Source organism: Lupinus angustifolius, chromosome LG12 (assembly GCF_001865875.1).
Source record: "Lupinus angustifolius cultivar Tanjil chromosome LG12, LupAngTanjil_v1.0, whole genome shotgun sequence".
Lineage (NCBI taxonomy): Eukaryota > Viridiplantae > Streptophyta > Magnoliopsida > Fabales > Fabaceae > Lupinus > Lupinus angustifolius.
In genome coordinates, this window is record NC_032020.1 from 1101390 (window position 1) to 1119134 (window position 17745).

Sequence of the window (17745 nt, forward strand, 5' to 3'; positions counted from 1 at the left end):
ATAAGAATCTATTTCAAAATAAATAGGTAATATTAAAGATAATTATGATGGGATATTAGCACTTCAAATGGTTTAGGTACTTAATACTATTATCATATCTAAGAGTGATAATAGTCTCATTCTCTTAATTGGTTGGTTGATGAAGAGCTTGAATAGACATATAGAGCATCCACGACAATTAAGGCTCATCAAACTCATAAGATTATAATACATTAGCATTAGATCATCATACAAATTTTAAAATTCAATTTTAACTTTTCATAGCTTCTACCACCACAATTGAAACTCACCAATCTCTTAAGACTCTATTACATTTTACATTCTTCTTTTAAAAGTCAATGTCATTTCAATAAATATTAATAAAATAATAAGGAAAAGTCGTGATAATAATTAAAGAGATAAACAACATAAATCATTTTGTTTATATTTTTAAAAATAAATAAATACAAATATCTTAAGAAAAGTATTGTAATATTTTTAAAAGAAATTGGGCCTTATGTGATTTGGGTACGTATTGAGACTCATTAGAAGTCACCATAAGGAAAATATATTAAATGTAGGTTAGTTCAATTTCTAATGAAAAAGGTGATAAAAAACATAAATGAAATAATTATGAGACTTTGAATTGATTGTTGTATGTTACTTATAATTTTTTTTGCCTTTTCTTCAAATTTTGTAGTTTTTTGAAATGAATTTTTTTTTGAAGAACAACCAAAATTGTTTAACTATCACTATTTTATTACATTAGTTTTAAGATTATTAAAGGGAAATATAAAAAAGTAACGTGACATAAAAAGAATGAGTAAGTAAAAGAATTTGGGCTCTAGAATTTCTAAATCAACTCAAGTTATGATTCTAAGATTTTTAAGAGTAACAAATGTTATGGGAAATTCGATGATAAAACTCTGCACAATACTCTATTGTGGATGTCTTAAGAGTAACAAAAATTCCATCCTTAAATTATTTTATGAATAAAATGGGTCACTAATTTAGTGTGTATATATATTGAACTTGATAGTTAAAAATTCCTTCCTTAAACTTGATTCTTAAAAATTCCAAGGGTAACCTTCCCTTAAGTATAGTTTAATTACACCCATTTCCACATAGGATAGTTCATTGTAATTACGATTATGGTAGGTGCAATAATAATGAAATATTAGGGGGGGGATAAATGTACCTTTTGAAATAAAATAAATGTAAACTATAATTAAATAAAAAATGTGTTTAACGCAAGTTGGTCAAATTTTAAATGGTTGACAATATTATTCTTTTGCAAGATAAATTTTAGGGATATTTTATGTCGATAAAATATATTTTGTCCAATTTAGAGAATAAATTAAGACTTTTAATTCGCAACTAGTCCATATTGTTCTTGTACAATTTTAAATAACTTAATGTTCATTTTTATAATACATTTTACATTTTTATACAATATTTATTGTTTTTTATTTTATTTGTTCTTTGTTCGTTAAGATGACAAAATTATAATCCTACAATATCTTTTTAAAAAATAAAAAATTAACTACTCCTATTAACATATTGTTAAAAATATCATAAGTTATTAGAAAATTATAAGTTTTTTTTTTTGTATATCTAACAATAACCCCTCACCCTATAGGTAACTAATTTCTATCAATGTGTATGATTGTCTTTTCAAACAATTACTGGTCACAAAAATTGAAACTTTTGATCTATCTCATAATCTAGTTAGACCTTACATTATTATATTAACTCCAAAGCCAATGAGAAAGCTCCATTTATTTAAAATGAAAATTTATAAAAACAGAAACTAATATTTTAATATTATTTCATGAAGTTTAATCGGTTCAGAATAGAATAACATAAAAATCATGGAATACGTTATCTTTGTCCACCAACCACCCCTTTCTTTGGCTTGAAAGGTGTAGATATAACTCTTGTTGAATAATGTATTCATTAATTTATAACTAGCTAGAATAATAATGTAGGTGGTCCTACAAAATGGTGTCTTGCATTTATGCATGTGCTGTCAATTATATCAACCTAATCATACTTCTCTTTCTTTTTCGTTTTTAAAGTAATCAAATGTTACTTCTACGACCATTTCATTACCCAATAATAAAATAATATATCGTGTATAGTGCATGCTTTAACAACCTATACCAAACATCTTTTGACTCAACCACATTCAATGAAATATATATAAACGTGAAAGACACTAGTTAGCAAATGATTTTGCTTTAATTTCTTATAAGTGAATTTTTTTGTCATCATGTTTAACTATTCATCACATCATGATGTAATTTATACGTGTATTAGGTGGCAAAAATTAACTACCAAGAATTCTTAATTCAAAATATTTGACAAGGTTGAATGTGTTGAAACATATATAGGTGGTTTAGGTGTTCAAATGCCTCACATATGCTTACATCCTTTTGTGTGGATTGGTTGGTATACTTTGTTTATGTGATAAATTAGATAGATGAGGAATCTTTTTCTTTCGGGTGTGTGGTTTTTTCACCTAGCAAATATTACTCATAAAAATCGATTATTTAACATTTTGATCTATCTAGGGATTTAATAAAGTTTTACATTACTAAATCAATGTCTTATTAATACATTTGAATGAGTAAACATAAAATTAAGGACGAAGTTCCAAATTAATAACTTTTTATCACTATTTTCAATTAATCCATTTGAAATGTATATGCTTTATTGATTATCTAAGTAAATATTGTTTCTTAAATTAAACACATTTTCATATACATAACATAGATTGAACTCATAACATGAAACTTCATCCAAGCATTGTATAGTTAACTTTTTATTTACTAAAAGCTATTTTAAAGTTCATTGAACCTTTATATGTGTTAGAATAAGATGAATGAAGCTTCACATAAGAAGTTATTATAATAATAATAATTTGCAGCTTATCTCAGCTTACACACTATGTTGGCCACATTGCATTGACTGGGTTTTGGTCATATTAACACATATATTATTCCAAAAGCTCTCCAATTTATTCAACATTGTGAAGATTGGAAAACAAGAAAATGTGGCGAAAATTGTGAAATGAACAAGTATAAAGAATGAGTTGTCACAATATTCTGTCTTTGTCTTAGTTATTCTCATATCTAGAAAAAAAGTACACAAAATAAAAAAAGTCATACTTTTGTAATTTTTGGTACTATCAATAGCATTCCCTCATCTTTTTTGGATAAAAAATTAATCTCGTTCGAGATGCGTGATTGTCTCTTCCAACAAATGTCACTCATAAGAATTGAATAATTAACATTTTGGTCATCTGTATATTTAGCAGGACCTTATACTACGAGACTATCATATTGTTTTGAAATGAAAGAAGTTATACATGATCTTCCTGAAAGTGTAAAACCACTCACCATATCCATGAAATTGAATATAAAAAATGTAAGTAATTTTGTAGTTATTAGAAAATTTTGGAAGAAAATATATCAAATCTCATAAACAAATTTTCTATTTGCATTCGTAAAATTACATACAATTATCCTCTTCATATCTCACTAAATAAGAATCTCTTAAGTTAGATTACCTTATTTTATAAAATATATAATTTATCTTTTATTTCATACATATACACCTTTTTTAGGGATCGTGTGTGGAATACATAATATAATATGTTTCACAAAGGGCAAGTCAATGAAAAAGATTGTTACACCAATTTAACGAGGATGAATTAAACATAATATTAAGAAATATTATCAAGCAAAATATTGGTTTAATATATAATGAATTAAATGTTAAGATTAACCCACTATCCTAAACTTTTGTACATAATAATAATAATAATAATAATAATAATAATAATAATAATATATTTCTTCGTATCAGGAGATAATTTATCTCGTTTAGCCAATAAAAATATGATATGTGTATTATTTTGTTTAGTTTCAAAAATATTTTTATACAAAATAATGAACATGACACATGTTATAATTCATTGCAGAAAAATATAACTTATTTTCTTATACCAGAAAATATTTTATTCATGTAAGTTTGTGACCACATTATTTAATATAATTCAATGAACTAGCAGCCAGTTCCACCTGTCAAATTGTGAAATGTGAGTTAGCTTTCCAAATTCCAAAGTCAGAATTCATTGGAAAAGGTTTATGCATTAGGTAGGGGCAGGCCATAGTGGATGACTATTTCAATAACTACTCACTATTTTATCCAAATGGAGAAGTTGGTAACATCAATGCATTAAAATGAATCCTCTTCGTTAATGGACAGTCCAATATCGGAATATATTATGATATATGGTTTTACAAAAAGTTTAACAGTAACAATTTTAAATTAAAAATATATAAGTTATCAAGTTAATCCGAGTTTCACATTCCAGTACTGAAAGATTCTTCAATACTCAGAGAAGATTCGAGTGGAATATTTAATGAATAAGAGAGTTGGTATATATTATGTGTATATATATAATCTTCCTTCCATCACATTTTATCATCACCACAACATTCCATTCCTACCTTGCAACCTTAATTTCTTGTAAACTTTTTCATTTTATTCTAACCATTCTTATAAATACAATTTGAACCCTTGAACATTAGAGGCTATAGACATGGCTAGAACATTGGTAGTTTCTTTGTTGGTTATGTTTTTGGCTTCTGAAACTGTGTTTGGAGTTGACCATATTGTTGGTGGTAGTGGTGGATGGGCTCTAGGCAATGATTACAGTACATGGGCTTCTGGAGAAACCTTCACAGTTGGTGATAATTTGGGTAAGTTTTATGTCCTTAACTCTCATAAGTATAAGCATTTTGAACATGAACACATGAAGAAGCACATTAAGGTTTAAATTTGAAGTCCTATGTTTAATCATGTTAAGGTATATATATATAGGAGAGATCGTTTATACCCAATTTAAGTTACAATAATTATACTCAATCTCAGCGATTTATTTTCTTAAATCCCACAGACCAAATGAGTGAAACTGAAAATTTATTTAAGTTTTCTATTTTTCTGTTTCATCATTTATTTCACTCACCCATTTAGTCCGTTGGATTTAAGAAAATGAATTACTGAGATTAAGTGTAATTAATATAACTTAAATTTGTTGCAAACAGATCTCTTCTAATATATATATATATATAATGTGTAAAGATTTATATTCAGCTATAGTAAGTGTATCTTCTACCATTTATTTGAGTTGTTTTTATTTAAGATGATTACAAATGAATGATAAATGATACAATAATTATATATAAAACTGTTATACTTTAATGTATACATCTTTTTCTCTATTTTAGTTATAAAATGATCACCTTAGAGTTTTTTCTTTCCTATTATTTTCTTGTGCAAGTAAATCACAAATCAATTATCTCATTTCCTTTTGTGATAAGGGAAACTTGTTTCTTTAACATTAGGAGTGCATAACATTATCATAGTTGACCCTACAAATGAGGTGTTTACTTTAAATAGTGAAATGATTGGAGGAGAGAGAACAAATAATAATAAAATCTATAACAATATAAAATGATATATATAGCACTGATGTTAAATTCTGTTCTATACATAATAATACTTTTATAATACAAATACACCACAATTTTTCATACATTGTTACCCTTTATGGTTTGTTTGGTAACGATCACCCCAACAGTTAAAGTACTGGTATAGTGGTATAGTGGTATAGCAGTTCAACCAGTGATTCACTAATTAAACTACATACTAACAAAATTAGATATACATATAAAATCAATAAAAAACAATAATTTTTTTATTTTCATTTAAAAATTAATTTTAAATAAAAACCGGTCGGTATAACCAGTACGGTTCAATTTAAAATAGACCGATATGACCAATTTTGACTGGTTTTAGCCGATATGATTGACCAATATAATTATTGTACTCGTACTGGTATTGAGACCAGTTCACTAGTCGGTATGAAACAGTATTAACAACACTGCTTTAACATGAGTGAAGATGGACTTGAAAATTTATGAATGGACCTCACTAATTGATAAGGTTGTTGCTTAGTTCAAATTTAAAAAATGGACTTTACTTGCCAGATAAGATTTTATATATCTACCCTTTTCAAACCTTACTAAAAAGGAATCTCGTGTACTTTTTTATTTTATTTATAAAATTATACTTTTTCACCATACAAAACTAACCTACAAGTGAATGTTTTATATTGTGGTTGTGTTTATCATAATTGTGGAAAAATGTGAGTAATTTAGCTTGAAGATATTATGAAATTATGAAGCTAAAACCAATCTATCTTTGAAAAACCATGTAGTATTCAATTATGATTCAACCCACCAAGTGGATCAAGTTGATGCAAGTAGCTACAAAAGTTGCAGTGCAAGCAATTCCATAAAAAACTACAATGATGGAAACTCCAAAGTTCCATTGACTACATCAGGCACACTTTACTTCATATGCCCTACAACAGGACACTGTGCTGGTGGCATGAAACTTCAACTCAATGTTGTTGCAGCTACTTCCACCACCACCCCAAGTGGTGGTTCTCCACCAACAACACCAAGTAGTGGCACCACTCCAACCCCATCAACACCATCTGAGTCAGGTACTCCTCCACCAGCAACACCATCAACAAAGGCAAATGGTGCAGTTAGGGTTTCTAGTGGGGTTAGTCATTTGATTGGGTCTTTGTTTGTAGCAGCTATTGTTTTTAGTTTCATGGGCTAGGGAAGAGACAGTGCTATTAATTAAGATTACTTTAAACTATGTTTTTTTTCTTCTTGTTTATGTTGAGTTTGTGTGAATTTTATTTAATCTGAGATGTATATTTTATCTCCATATATATCATGACTATTGAATAAAGAAAATATTTCTGTCAAAATGTGCCATAATTTTTCTAGAGAATTCTACAAGCATGTAGAAAGAAAAAATAACTTGTAGTATGTAACTAGAATTTTCTAGATAATTATGATAATGTAGTATTATATAAAAGTTTAAAAAAACATGTAGAAAAATGTTAATACCTCAAGAAGCCTATAAATAAGGCAATATGAGATGTAATGTAGTGTGAGATAGTTAAGGGTGTTCTTTATATATGAAAATTTAGGCCGTTCAACCTATTAAAGTACTCCTCAAACTATTGATCAATCTATGTCCAATTATCATTTCTATCATCCACTAAACCCAACAAGTGATATCAGAATTGTTAGAACTTAATTTGTTGGAAGCTATTAGTAGGGGTGTTCGTGGTCTATTTGGATCAGTTTTTAGGCAAAAAATGATCTGATCCAAACATGTAATTAACATGCGGTTTGGATCAGTCTGATCTGTTTATATTAAGATGTCCGATCCAATCCGATTCAAATATAATATGCGGTTTCGGTTTGGATCTAATTTTTTTCTATAAAATATTAAAATTGCACTTATATTCAAAACTCATAAAAATGACTGAATATTAAGCATAAAACAACAATAAAAATAATGTTCAACAACATTGGAACAACATTAAAATGTGTGCAACAATAGTATAAGTAAACAACATCATAAAATAGTAATAAACAATAAGACAATAATAATAAAAGTAAAAAATAGTAACAACAACAACAAGATATCAATAATAACAAGACAACAAAACAATAAAATATCAATAACAATAATATGAGCACCAATAACGTAATTTTAACAGTTAGTTCCACCGATGATTAATAACAATAATACTTTCACAACAATAAAATTGATAATAAAGCACCGAGTTAGAATAACACTTGAATCCTCTTTATTTGGATGTGGGATTGATTTAAGTTCTAAAAAAGTGTATTAAGTATAATCAATATGATTTAAAACATAGCAACATATATATAAGTGTTGTTATAGAATATAACAAATAAAATATAGGTACAATTTTGGAGTTGAGACTTAAAATTAAGTTTGGAAGACACTTAAAAGTATTACACACTTAAACTCTGGTCTGGATCGGTCTGGATCCAAGATGTGAAACCAAAATCCGGACCAGACCAATCGGTCTTGAAAAAATAAGTTCAACACGATCCAAATGCATTCCGTTTTTGCGATTTCGGTCTATTTTGGATCGGTTTTCGGTTTTATTGTTGAATCAGTATGGATTTGAACACCCCTAGCTATTAGGGGGAACTTTTGGGTGTGAAATCTAAAAAACTCTCAAGTCCCACATAGAAGAGTTTTGAAAAAACAACTCTGAAGTCCCACATAGAGAGATGATGAACTTGGAAAAAAATCTCATGTTATAAATAGAACCCTCATCCCTTCATATTTTTTTACCCCAAGTTGAATGTGTTTTCATTCAACTTTTTCTTTCTCCCTCATATTTTTTGGCGACGCATTTCCGACAAACTTCTTCCTCTTTCTTCCTGTGACACTAAGAATTGACACAAGCAGCCAAATTGTGGAAATTTTGAGAACTGACACCGGTAGTTAGTATTGTGGAAAAAGAATTGACACATGTAGTCATATTGCGGGAAATTCGAGAATTGACATTAATATCTATATTATGGTGGGTATATTCGAGATCAGTTCTTACAATGCACTAAGAATTTAATAACAGAGAGTTGGACTGTTTTATCCTGGAGACAGCGTGATTAATAGTCTGCTTACACATTTTGAGCAGTGCCACAAAACGTCTTAAAGAGAGCGACCTGGTCATGACTCAGCCAGTAAATATTATTTCGTGCTATTTAGAATTGTTGCAAGCTTTGATAACAACAGTTACGTTCGGTCATATACTGGGCGTAGTCACTCAACTACTATTCCAAAAATATGATCTAATAACAAATCTTATTACTCCAAACAAACCTTCTTCATATACTAAACTATTTCTAAACTTTTCTAGAGTCATAACAAACTCAACCCAACTATCATTTATATTTGTCTAAGTGTTATGTGGGATCTCAGACTCAAGCTTAGATAAGGAGCACAAGCCCATGCAATAACTACACATGGAAGACATGTGGCCTTTAAGGCTCTTCTTGAGTACAAGCCCGAAAAAGAAGATTTGAGGTACAATATGGAGTTCGTGTTAGAAGTCTCTAAAAAGACTGATAAGGATACTAGCACACAACTCAAGAGCTAATATGAGTCTCTGTCAGAAGTCCTCTAACAAGGCACACAAGGAGACTCATAATTTTAAATATAAATATTGTAGAAGTTTTAATTTGGAGTTCAAAAATGTCATTTGGATATCAAAGGAGGAGGGGACAAGAACATCTTTCAAAGAATATTAATAGAGTTTATAAAATTATGTCAAGGAGGAGTGTGAAAATGTGCTATAATTTTCAAGAGAATTCTACAAGCATGTAGAAAGCAAAAATAATTTGTAGCATGTAACTAGAGTTTTCTAGATAATTATGATAAATGTAGTATTATATAGTAGTTTTAAGAAGAATGTACAGAAATGTTAATACCTCAAGAAGTCTATAAATAAGGCACTACGAGATGTAATACAGTGTGTGGTAGTGAAGAGTGCTTTACTATATATGAAAATCTAGGTCCTTCAACCCACTAAAGTACTCCTCCAAATATTGTTCAATCAAATATATTTGTCTTCAATTAAGACAATCTCCTCCTATGTCCAACTATCATTTCTATAGTCCACTAAAACCAACAATTTCTACTTTTATATTTGAAAAATATTGTGATATTTCTTATATAAAATATACATAGAGATGACAAAATGGGCCACCCTTCCTATTCTTCTCGTGCCCGTAGATGTCCACAAAAATTTAAGTGATTATAAATATGTCTGGATTGTCTTAATGAACAAAGTGGCACGTCCTGCCCAACTTGTAACGGTGATGGACATGATGGCGGCTCGTGAGCATTGATGAATAATTTAAAAATAAAAAATAATGTAAAAAATAAAATGAAATTAATAAAGTAGTTGAAGAGAACAAAATTTATAATTTTTTTTTATATTTTATACGAAGTTGACCAAATCATATTACATCATTATTTTTTGAGATACTAAATGATAATTTATTTGAATTTTTCTTCTTTTTTCCTTACGTTGTGCCTACGGGTCGCTCGCATTGCCCAATAGAAATGTTTGCGGTCTTGGTCGGAAAACAGACCGGGCAAAATAGGTAATTGAGCAAATTTTGCATACCCTATATATAAAAAATTGCGGCTATACAGACAAACCCACAAACATTATCCGTTTTGTCATATGTACATATAAGTCATATTCTAGAGGAGCTAGCTATTGTCAAAACAAGTAGATTACATGGCTCAAACAATACCGACAAAGCATTTATAGAGGTAATTATAGACCTTTACATACAGCTAATATATTTTGTGTTATCAAAACTTTTCTTCCACAAAATGCTATTTGTTTTTTGATACATTAGTCCAAGTAGATGCATGTGTGCCATCAATTGCACCAATGCATTTCTAAGTTGAAAAACATGAATAATAATTTAGCAAAAAAAATAAATACAAATATATTAATTATTTGAAGTATAGGAATTTACCTTGAAATCTGGAAAATACTTATGGGTTCATCTTATGTTTGCATGGATGCGTTGCAGTTTGATTTCTTAATTGGTATGATGATTGTTCTATCCAACTTGCAAAATGCTCTTAAAATTCTTTTAAAGCATTTACTTACTATCTGTAGAGAATGTTGAAAGCATTCCACAATGACTCAATGACACATATTATGACATACGATGATTAAGAGCATTGCAACTCATTCTTCTACACATACTGTTTTTGCCATCACTTCAATTTTTAGCATCCTTTAAAGTATCACAAAAATTCAAAAATACATTTTTTCCCATTCTAAAATTCTCATAACATCTAGCTTCATGGCTGATCATAACTTCAAGAGTATAGCTGACCATAACTTCAAGAGTATACATATTGCCAGTCAATAAAGAAGTCTTGCATGATGTCTTATTAATGAAACTTTTTTCATATTCCATAATAAATTAAAATATAATTAAATCTTCAATATCATCATTCAAGTCACTTGATTCCGTACTAGAACTAATTGATATAATTATCTACTAAGATAAATAGTTAAATTTATATTACTAGTGTAAAAATATAAAACATTTAAAATAAATGAAAACATGGAATAACATTGAAATAGTTGACAAGTAATGCTATATGTTCAATTCATCAGAAATAACATTCAAACAATATATACATTGCAAAGTGCAAACTGACATATTATACTATTGACACTTCAAACAATAGTGAAGGGTATGCCAATTTTACTGCAACAATGATCATTTTAGCATCATAATAAATTATTACTATAAAATCCATATCATTACCATCTAATGAATTGAATATCTAACCAATAACATTTAAGTCAATAACAATCTAATGCTACAAATATAAGTAATAAAATAATATGGTTAAAATGAAAGATAAAGTCACCAATTAAGTAAAATGCATAAATACTACTCTAAAGATGTTAGTCATTCCTTCCTCCTTAAAGGCAACATAATATCAAACATGCTTCTCCATAATATTTCTGCAAACTTCACCAATGCGACATTGTGAATTTCACTAGGAACATCATCTATGGAGTCAATAAATTTCATACATTTTTTCTATAGAGTAAGGATCAGAAGTTGGGCTATCATCTTTAGTGGTTGATGCTTTATATTGTTCATCACCCTTGAATCTTGATATTTCTGCCCATATACTTATTGTATCAGCCCATTTGGAAAATGTTGCTTCTAATTTGTTTATTTTAGACTTTGACTCTTTGTGTCGAGGCTCCCTTGAAGATCCAATTACTTTTTTTGTGTCAATTTCTTGTAAGTCATCTCCATCAATAGTATCACAATCAATATACACACCTTTTGAAAGAAAGTCTTCCGATATTTCTTTCTCTTCATTTGAGGTTGGTGGCTCTATAGTAAAGGTTTGATTTAATTTCACAATTGCAGTGCTAGAATTGAATATCTCACCAACAACATCATAGTCATATTCAAATTCGTGTCTCTCAACTGTTTGTAGAATCTTCCTTTCTAAAATGTATAATTGAAAAACTTTAATACTATTTAAATAAGAAAATTAAGAAAACATCATAATAATAATGATAGGAATGACAATAAAAACCGAACCCGTCGATACGTGTCCGAACCTAACCCGAATTTAACGAGGAAAACCCGTTGTGATTGGGTTCGGGTTTTGTCCAGTTTTAATTTTCGGGTTTGGTATAAGTAATACCTACCTGAACCTGTCCCAAACTCGAATGATATATTTAAAATTACACAATTATATATATATATATGTAAGGGATTACTCAAAGTGAGAATAGTTCTCATATAAAAACCATGAGAACGATAAATCTAGGTCTTACAATAAATCATGAATGATTAGGATTAAAAAGTTAGTTATTGGTCACATGATAGTCATGTGCAAATATTTTTTAATCATAACCGTTCAAATAAGATCTAATGATACATATTAATTGTTCTCGTTTCTCACAATAGCACATTGTTCTCATGTGAGTCACTCCCTGTATATATATCTATAAACCTGTAACTCAATTATGGAGATGCCTAATATTTTATATTTGAGTTTTAACTCAATTATCATCACTTGGCACAACGCGTATATATATAAAATAGTTTTAGGTTTTGAGTCGGGTTCGGGTTACCCGAAATCCGATTGGGTTGAGGATTGTAGTATTGTTTTTAACCCGTTTAGTTCTGGGTTGAGTTCAAATTTTAAATTTCGGGTTCGGATTTTAAATTCTGGTTTGGGTTTGTGTAGGTACATGCCCAGTCTCGATCCGCCCTGTTGACATTCCTAAATAATGATACTATTTAATATTTGAAATAAAAGTTTCCATACTGTATACATTTCTTTCCATACTTCTTTTGGAGCATTCACTTTATTAGCTTCACAATCGAATATACCTCTTGTACGAGCTAGTAGTGTTGAAAACTCACGAAGTTGTTGGTGTAGGCGGTTAAACTTTCCCTTAAGTCTATTTACACCATAATTTTCACTAGTAACCTTCACCAATTCATTGTTTATATCTTTCCAAACCAGTGTTTTAAATGATGGTCTCTGCAATAATTTCTTCTTCACTCGATTATAGATTATTTCAATGAATGTATTTGAATTTTGGATTGTCCAATCAATGTTCTCTCCCTTCTCAATTTTTAATCCTACCTATGCTAAACCAGGTGCCTATATGAATACTTCAATATATTTAAATAAAAGCAAAACTTACATTCCACTTAATGATATCTATAAATTCATGTTTCAATTGCAATTGCCAACTATTAAATATCCAAATTAACTCTGGAACTATATCTTCCAATAAACTTTGCACAATTTTTTATGAATGCCAGAAAGTAAACATAAAAATAGCTTCCTTATAAAATTGAACATTGTTTAAAGTATGACAAAAAAATCCATATGATAGATTCAATAGGTGACTTACCCTTAGTTTATAACTTACTAAATGTAAGGACAAAGCAAGCAGACCTTAGTTATAACTTTCCATACTTATCTACTATTTCCATGATTTTTATGTAAGAATGCATATTGTGACATGAAGGAATATACTATTTTGTTTTGAATAGTATAACTTTTGAACTGGAGAGTTGTGAATGAAATGGTAAGACTCTTGGAAAAAAGAAGTCTATATATAGTACTTGACGGAAGCACTATACTTATCAGAAAAAGACTTTAAACATTGTCTATATCTCTGCCCAGAAACGTTGTTCTATTAACCATCAATAAGGAAGAGCATATAAAGAAAGGGAAATATGTAGAAGAGTTTCTCTATTGACAATGAACAACATACAACATCAGAAAGGAGGATCGTGTCGTCATGAATAGAGGTAATTATTCTTATGATGTGAAAACTATGATTTAGTTAAGATTCATTTACACATGTTTACATGATAAAACTTACCTATTGTAAAACTTACATGATAAAACTTATAGTTTTTCATTAATGATGATTCGATCTTAAATGATGTTTTAAAATATGCTATTAAATGTTTAGAGAATTATATACTATTAATAAATAGAGTGTGCAGAATAAAACAACACTGTCTAACTTTACCAAACAAAAGAACTGACTTTCTATCACTGAATTATATTATGTTTTGTTATTGAAACATATATGTGATATTGTTTAAAAGAAATTTAAAGATAGTGCACACACTAATAGAAACACTAATTTTCTATCTTGAGAGATGTTATATATATATAACATGAATAGTACTTTTAGAAAGAAAGTTTAATTTCAGTGTTGTTTCTACTACATTTGGTACTCTGTTTTATTTATTAATGAACAAGGTATATAACGTATTAAGCCTTCTGATATATAATACAAAAGGTTAACACATGTATAATATATATATAACGTTAACAAATATATAATATATTTTATATATATATGTAACATAAACAGTATTAATATATATATATATATATTATATTGCATACAAAATTACAAGACATTCATATTATATATATTGCACAGATATGAACGGGCTAAAGCCATATATATATATATAATTGAGTTATAATTTCATTTGAATTTTTTTGGTGCAATTATTTCATGAATATGAATGTAACTTTATAATTTATGTGCAATTTTGAGAGTCATATGTACGTCAATAGTATGACTTGTTAGATGTTTGGAATTATTGTATGATAGATTTGTTAATCATCAAAGTGGTCAAATCTTTATGTTATTTAATTTCAAATTGTATGATCATATTTCATTTGTTTGGAATTATTGTATGATAGATTTGTTAATCACCAAAGTGGTCAATCTTTATGTTTATTTAATTTCAAATTGTATGATCATATTTATTTACTCATCAATTTGATACTATGAATTATTTGTTTATGAGTAAATTGAAATTCATCATTATAAGACAGTTAAGAATCGCCCAAATGTTGATTATTTGTTCTTATAATAAATGAGCATGAATGTTGGTAGAGTAAATATATCATTAGTTATATTTATATATATTCAAAGATAGTAAATATTTCTAATATATGCACGCATTATTGCCAAATTATGTGAATTTCTTTTAGTATCATTATGTCTAGTATGGTATATTGATGGATTACCCAAAGGTAAATATTAATATACAATTATCAAGTTGTCTAAATTAATTTAGCATGTTAGCATGTAACTCAAGACCTTAATGTTTTTGTTTGATTATATTGATTGCAGTATATGTTGCTTTGCCTTTGCAATTCTCATATGTTCCAACTTTCAATGGACTTAACTTCTCTGAATGGAGTGAACAAATCCAATTTTACCTTGGGGTAATGGATTTGGATTTATCACTTAGAGAAGATAAGCCAAGTGGTATTACTAATATAAGCAATGAAGAACATATATTTCATTATAGAAACTAGCAAGTTACCCGTGCGAATGCACGGGGCGGTACTTTTTTACTACATGATTAAGAACATATATATTATATCTGTATCTATATTGTTATTCTTTCTATTAGTAATATGATTGGTTTTCTACTATTTATGTTTTAAAAATGATTAAATGATATTAACTGATAACGTTTTAAGATCTATTTAAATGTGTAATTACAACATATTTCATTTATGTATTTAAAGTAATTTTCAAAATTTCATAACAACTTTAATACATAATTTTAAAGTAGAAACTAAATCATAATTAATGCATGTTTATAACGAATTATTTACGTTATATTACATTATAATTTATAGTAACTGTTATTTCTAATATGTTTTAATTTATGTTGGTAATTGATTCTTTCTGTTTTGTAACTGATTCACAAATTTATATTCTGTTTCTGTAACTTACAAAAAAATTTAAACTATTCTATTTCTTCATGAGTTTTGAATCATATGTCATATTATTTATGATATTCAAACAAAATGAAATATAAATGAAATTAATTATTATTGAACTATTTATTAATTATAATTCTACAAATTTATCTACATAATTAGCATTGCCTAAAATTTAGAAATCATAAATAATTTAAACAAAATATAAATCAAATCAATTGATTATCACAATCTAAATTTATTAGTTATAATTCTGCAAATTTATGTTCATAATGAGTATTGCTTAAAATTTGGAAATCATAAGTAAATTTGTAATAACTGTTATTTCTAATATGTTTTGATTTATGTTGGTAACTGATTCGCAAATTTATATTTTATTTCTATAACTTAAAAAAATTCAAACTTGGAAGATAAAAATACCTAATTTTAAGGTGACTCACAAAATAAAAATTTATTAGCATTAAATTAGGAGATGCTAATCTGTTTTCCTCCTTGACCAACGACCAAGAGAATAATTCTTTGTCAAATTTATTACCTAATTTTAAGGTGACTCAAAATAAAAAATCTAGGCAACCAAAAAAATGTTAACAAAGAGGATATTATTAGCATTAATCGAAAATCATAAGTAAATTTATAATAACTGTAACTGATTCACAAATTTAACTTATAAAAAATTCGAATTATTCTATTTCTTCATGAGTTTTGAATCATATGTTATATTATTTATGATCTTCAAACAGAATCAAAATTTAGAAATCATAAATAATTTAAACAAAATATAAATCAAATTAATTGATTATCACAATCAAAATTTATTAGTTATAACTCTGCAAATTTATGTTCATAATGAGGATTGCTTAAAATTTGGAAATCATAACTAAATTAAAAAAATATAAATCAAATAAAAATGAAGACATTATTCTTCTTCATATATATGAATGCTAAAAATCAAGAAACAAATAACGGAGACATTATATTGTGTTGTTGATCAAACAATACAAATTTCTAAGCAAACAATTAAATAAGGTAATGAGGTTTAAGTAAAATTTCCAAGAGCACAAATATTGAGCCAAGATGAGTGTATTAAACAACATATATAATAAAAATCATCGAATAGAGAAAATAAAATACAACACTCATAAGTGATTGAATAACTAATGATGAAGCAAAAAATAAAGGTACCAATAACTAAACATGATTTTTACCTTATTTTAGAGAAGGATACACTCCAGGTGTTTCTGAGAAAATTAACTTGCAGAGATGTTTTAGTGGAGAAGCAAACTATAAATAAAAAGAGAGAATGATAATAATGAGATAAGATGAGGAGATAAATATATTATTAACAAAAACAAATAGACAAATAAATGTAATATTGTAAGTGAATGTATGTATAATACAATGGAGATTGCATACACACCATAATATAATAGAGATTGCGTACATGCCATATAAATGTAATAGGTTTTGAGGAAGATACATTTGCTTATCAGACGCTAAAGGAGAAAATTGTTGGAAGAATATATCTACAAAATAATGAAATTATTCTACAAAATAATGAAATAAGTGAGAACATGTCTATAAAATAAGGAAATCAATAAAAAATTATACGAAAAATCACTGATAAAATAAGAGCAGATCTACAAAATAAACCAAAAAATCAATGAAAATGTACTAAACATCAAATAAATAAATAAATGCATTTTAAAGAGGATGATTGAAAGAGAAAGAAAAATGACGATAAAGAAGAGACCGAATGAAATGAATCTCGAGAAAAAGATTGTTGAGAGAGAAAAAAAATGTTAGAAGAGAGAGACATAGACCTCAATGACAATTCAAAATGAAATTTAAGATGTGTATCCATAAAAATGCAATAATTATTTATTAAATGCAATAATTGTCAAGAAATGACAAATATAGTGTGAGAAGCTACACATGATTACCATCAAACCATTCATGAGGAGAAAAATGAAGGAGATGATGACATGT

At 27.8% G+C, this 17745-nt stretch overlaps 1 protein-coding gene across 1 annotated transcript; it reads left to right on the forward strand.

Annotated features, from left to right (window-relative positions):
• LOC109362553 (mavicyanin-like) lies at nucleotides 4501-6781 on the forward strand. The gene is made up of 2 exons (XM_019608409.1): nucleotides 4501-4748; nucleotides 6269-6781. Exons 1-2 carry the CDS (start codon nucleotides 4589-4591, stop codon nucleotides 6679-6681), a joined length of 573 nt encoding a protein of 190 aa, XP_019463954.1. The 5' UTR covers nucleotides 4501-4588; the 3' UTR covers nucleotides 6682-6781.

Excerpts from the sequence above, each read along its gene's own strand:
- LOC109362553 (XM_019608409.1), top strand. The coding sequence starts at position 4,589 with ATGGCTAGAACATTGGTAGTTTCTTTGTTGGTTATGTTTTTGGCTTCT. Across the intron at positions 4,749-6,268 it reads CACAGTTGGTGATAATTTGG|TATTCAATTATGATTCAACC; the intron begins GTAAGTTTTATG and ends AAAACCATGTAG.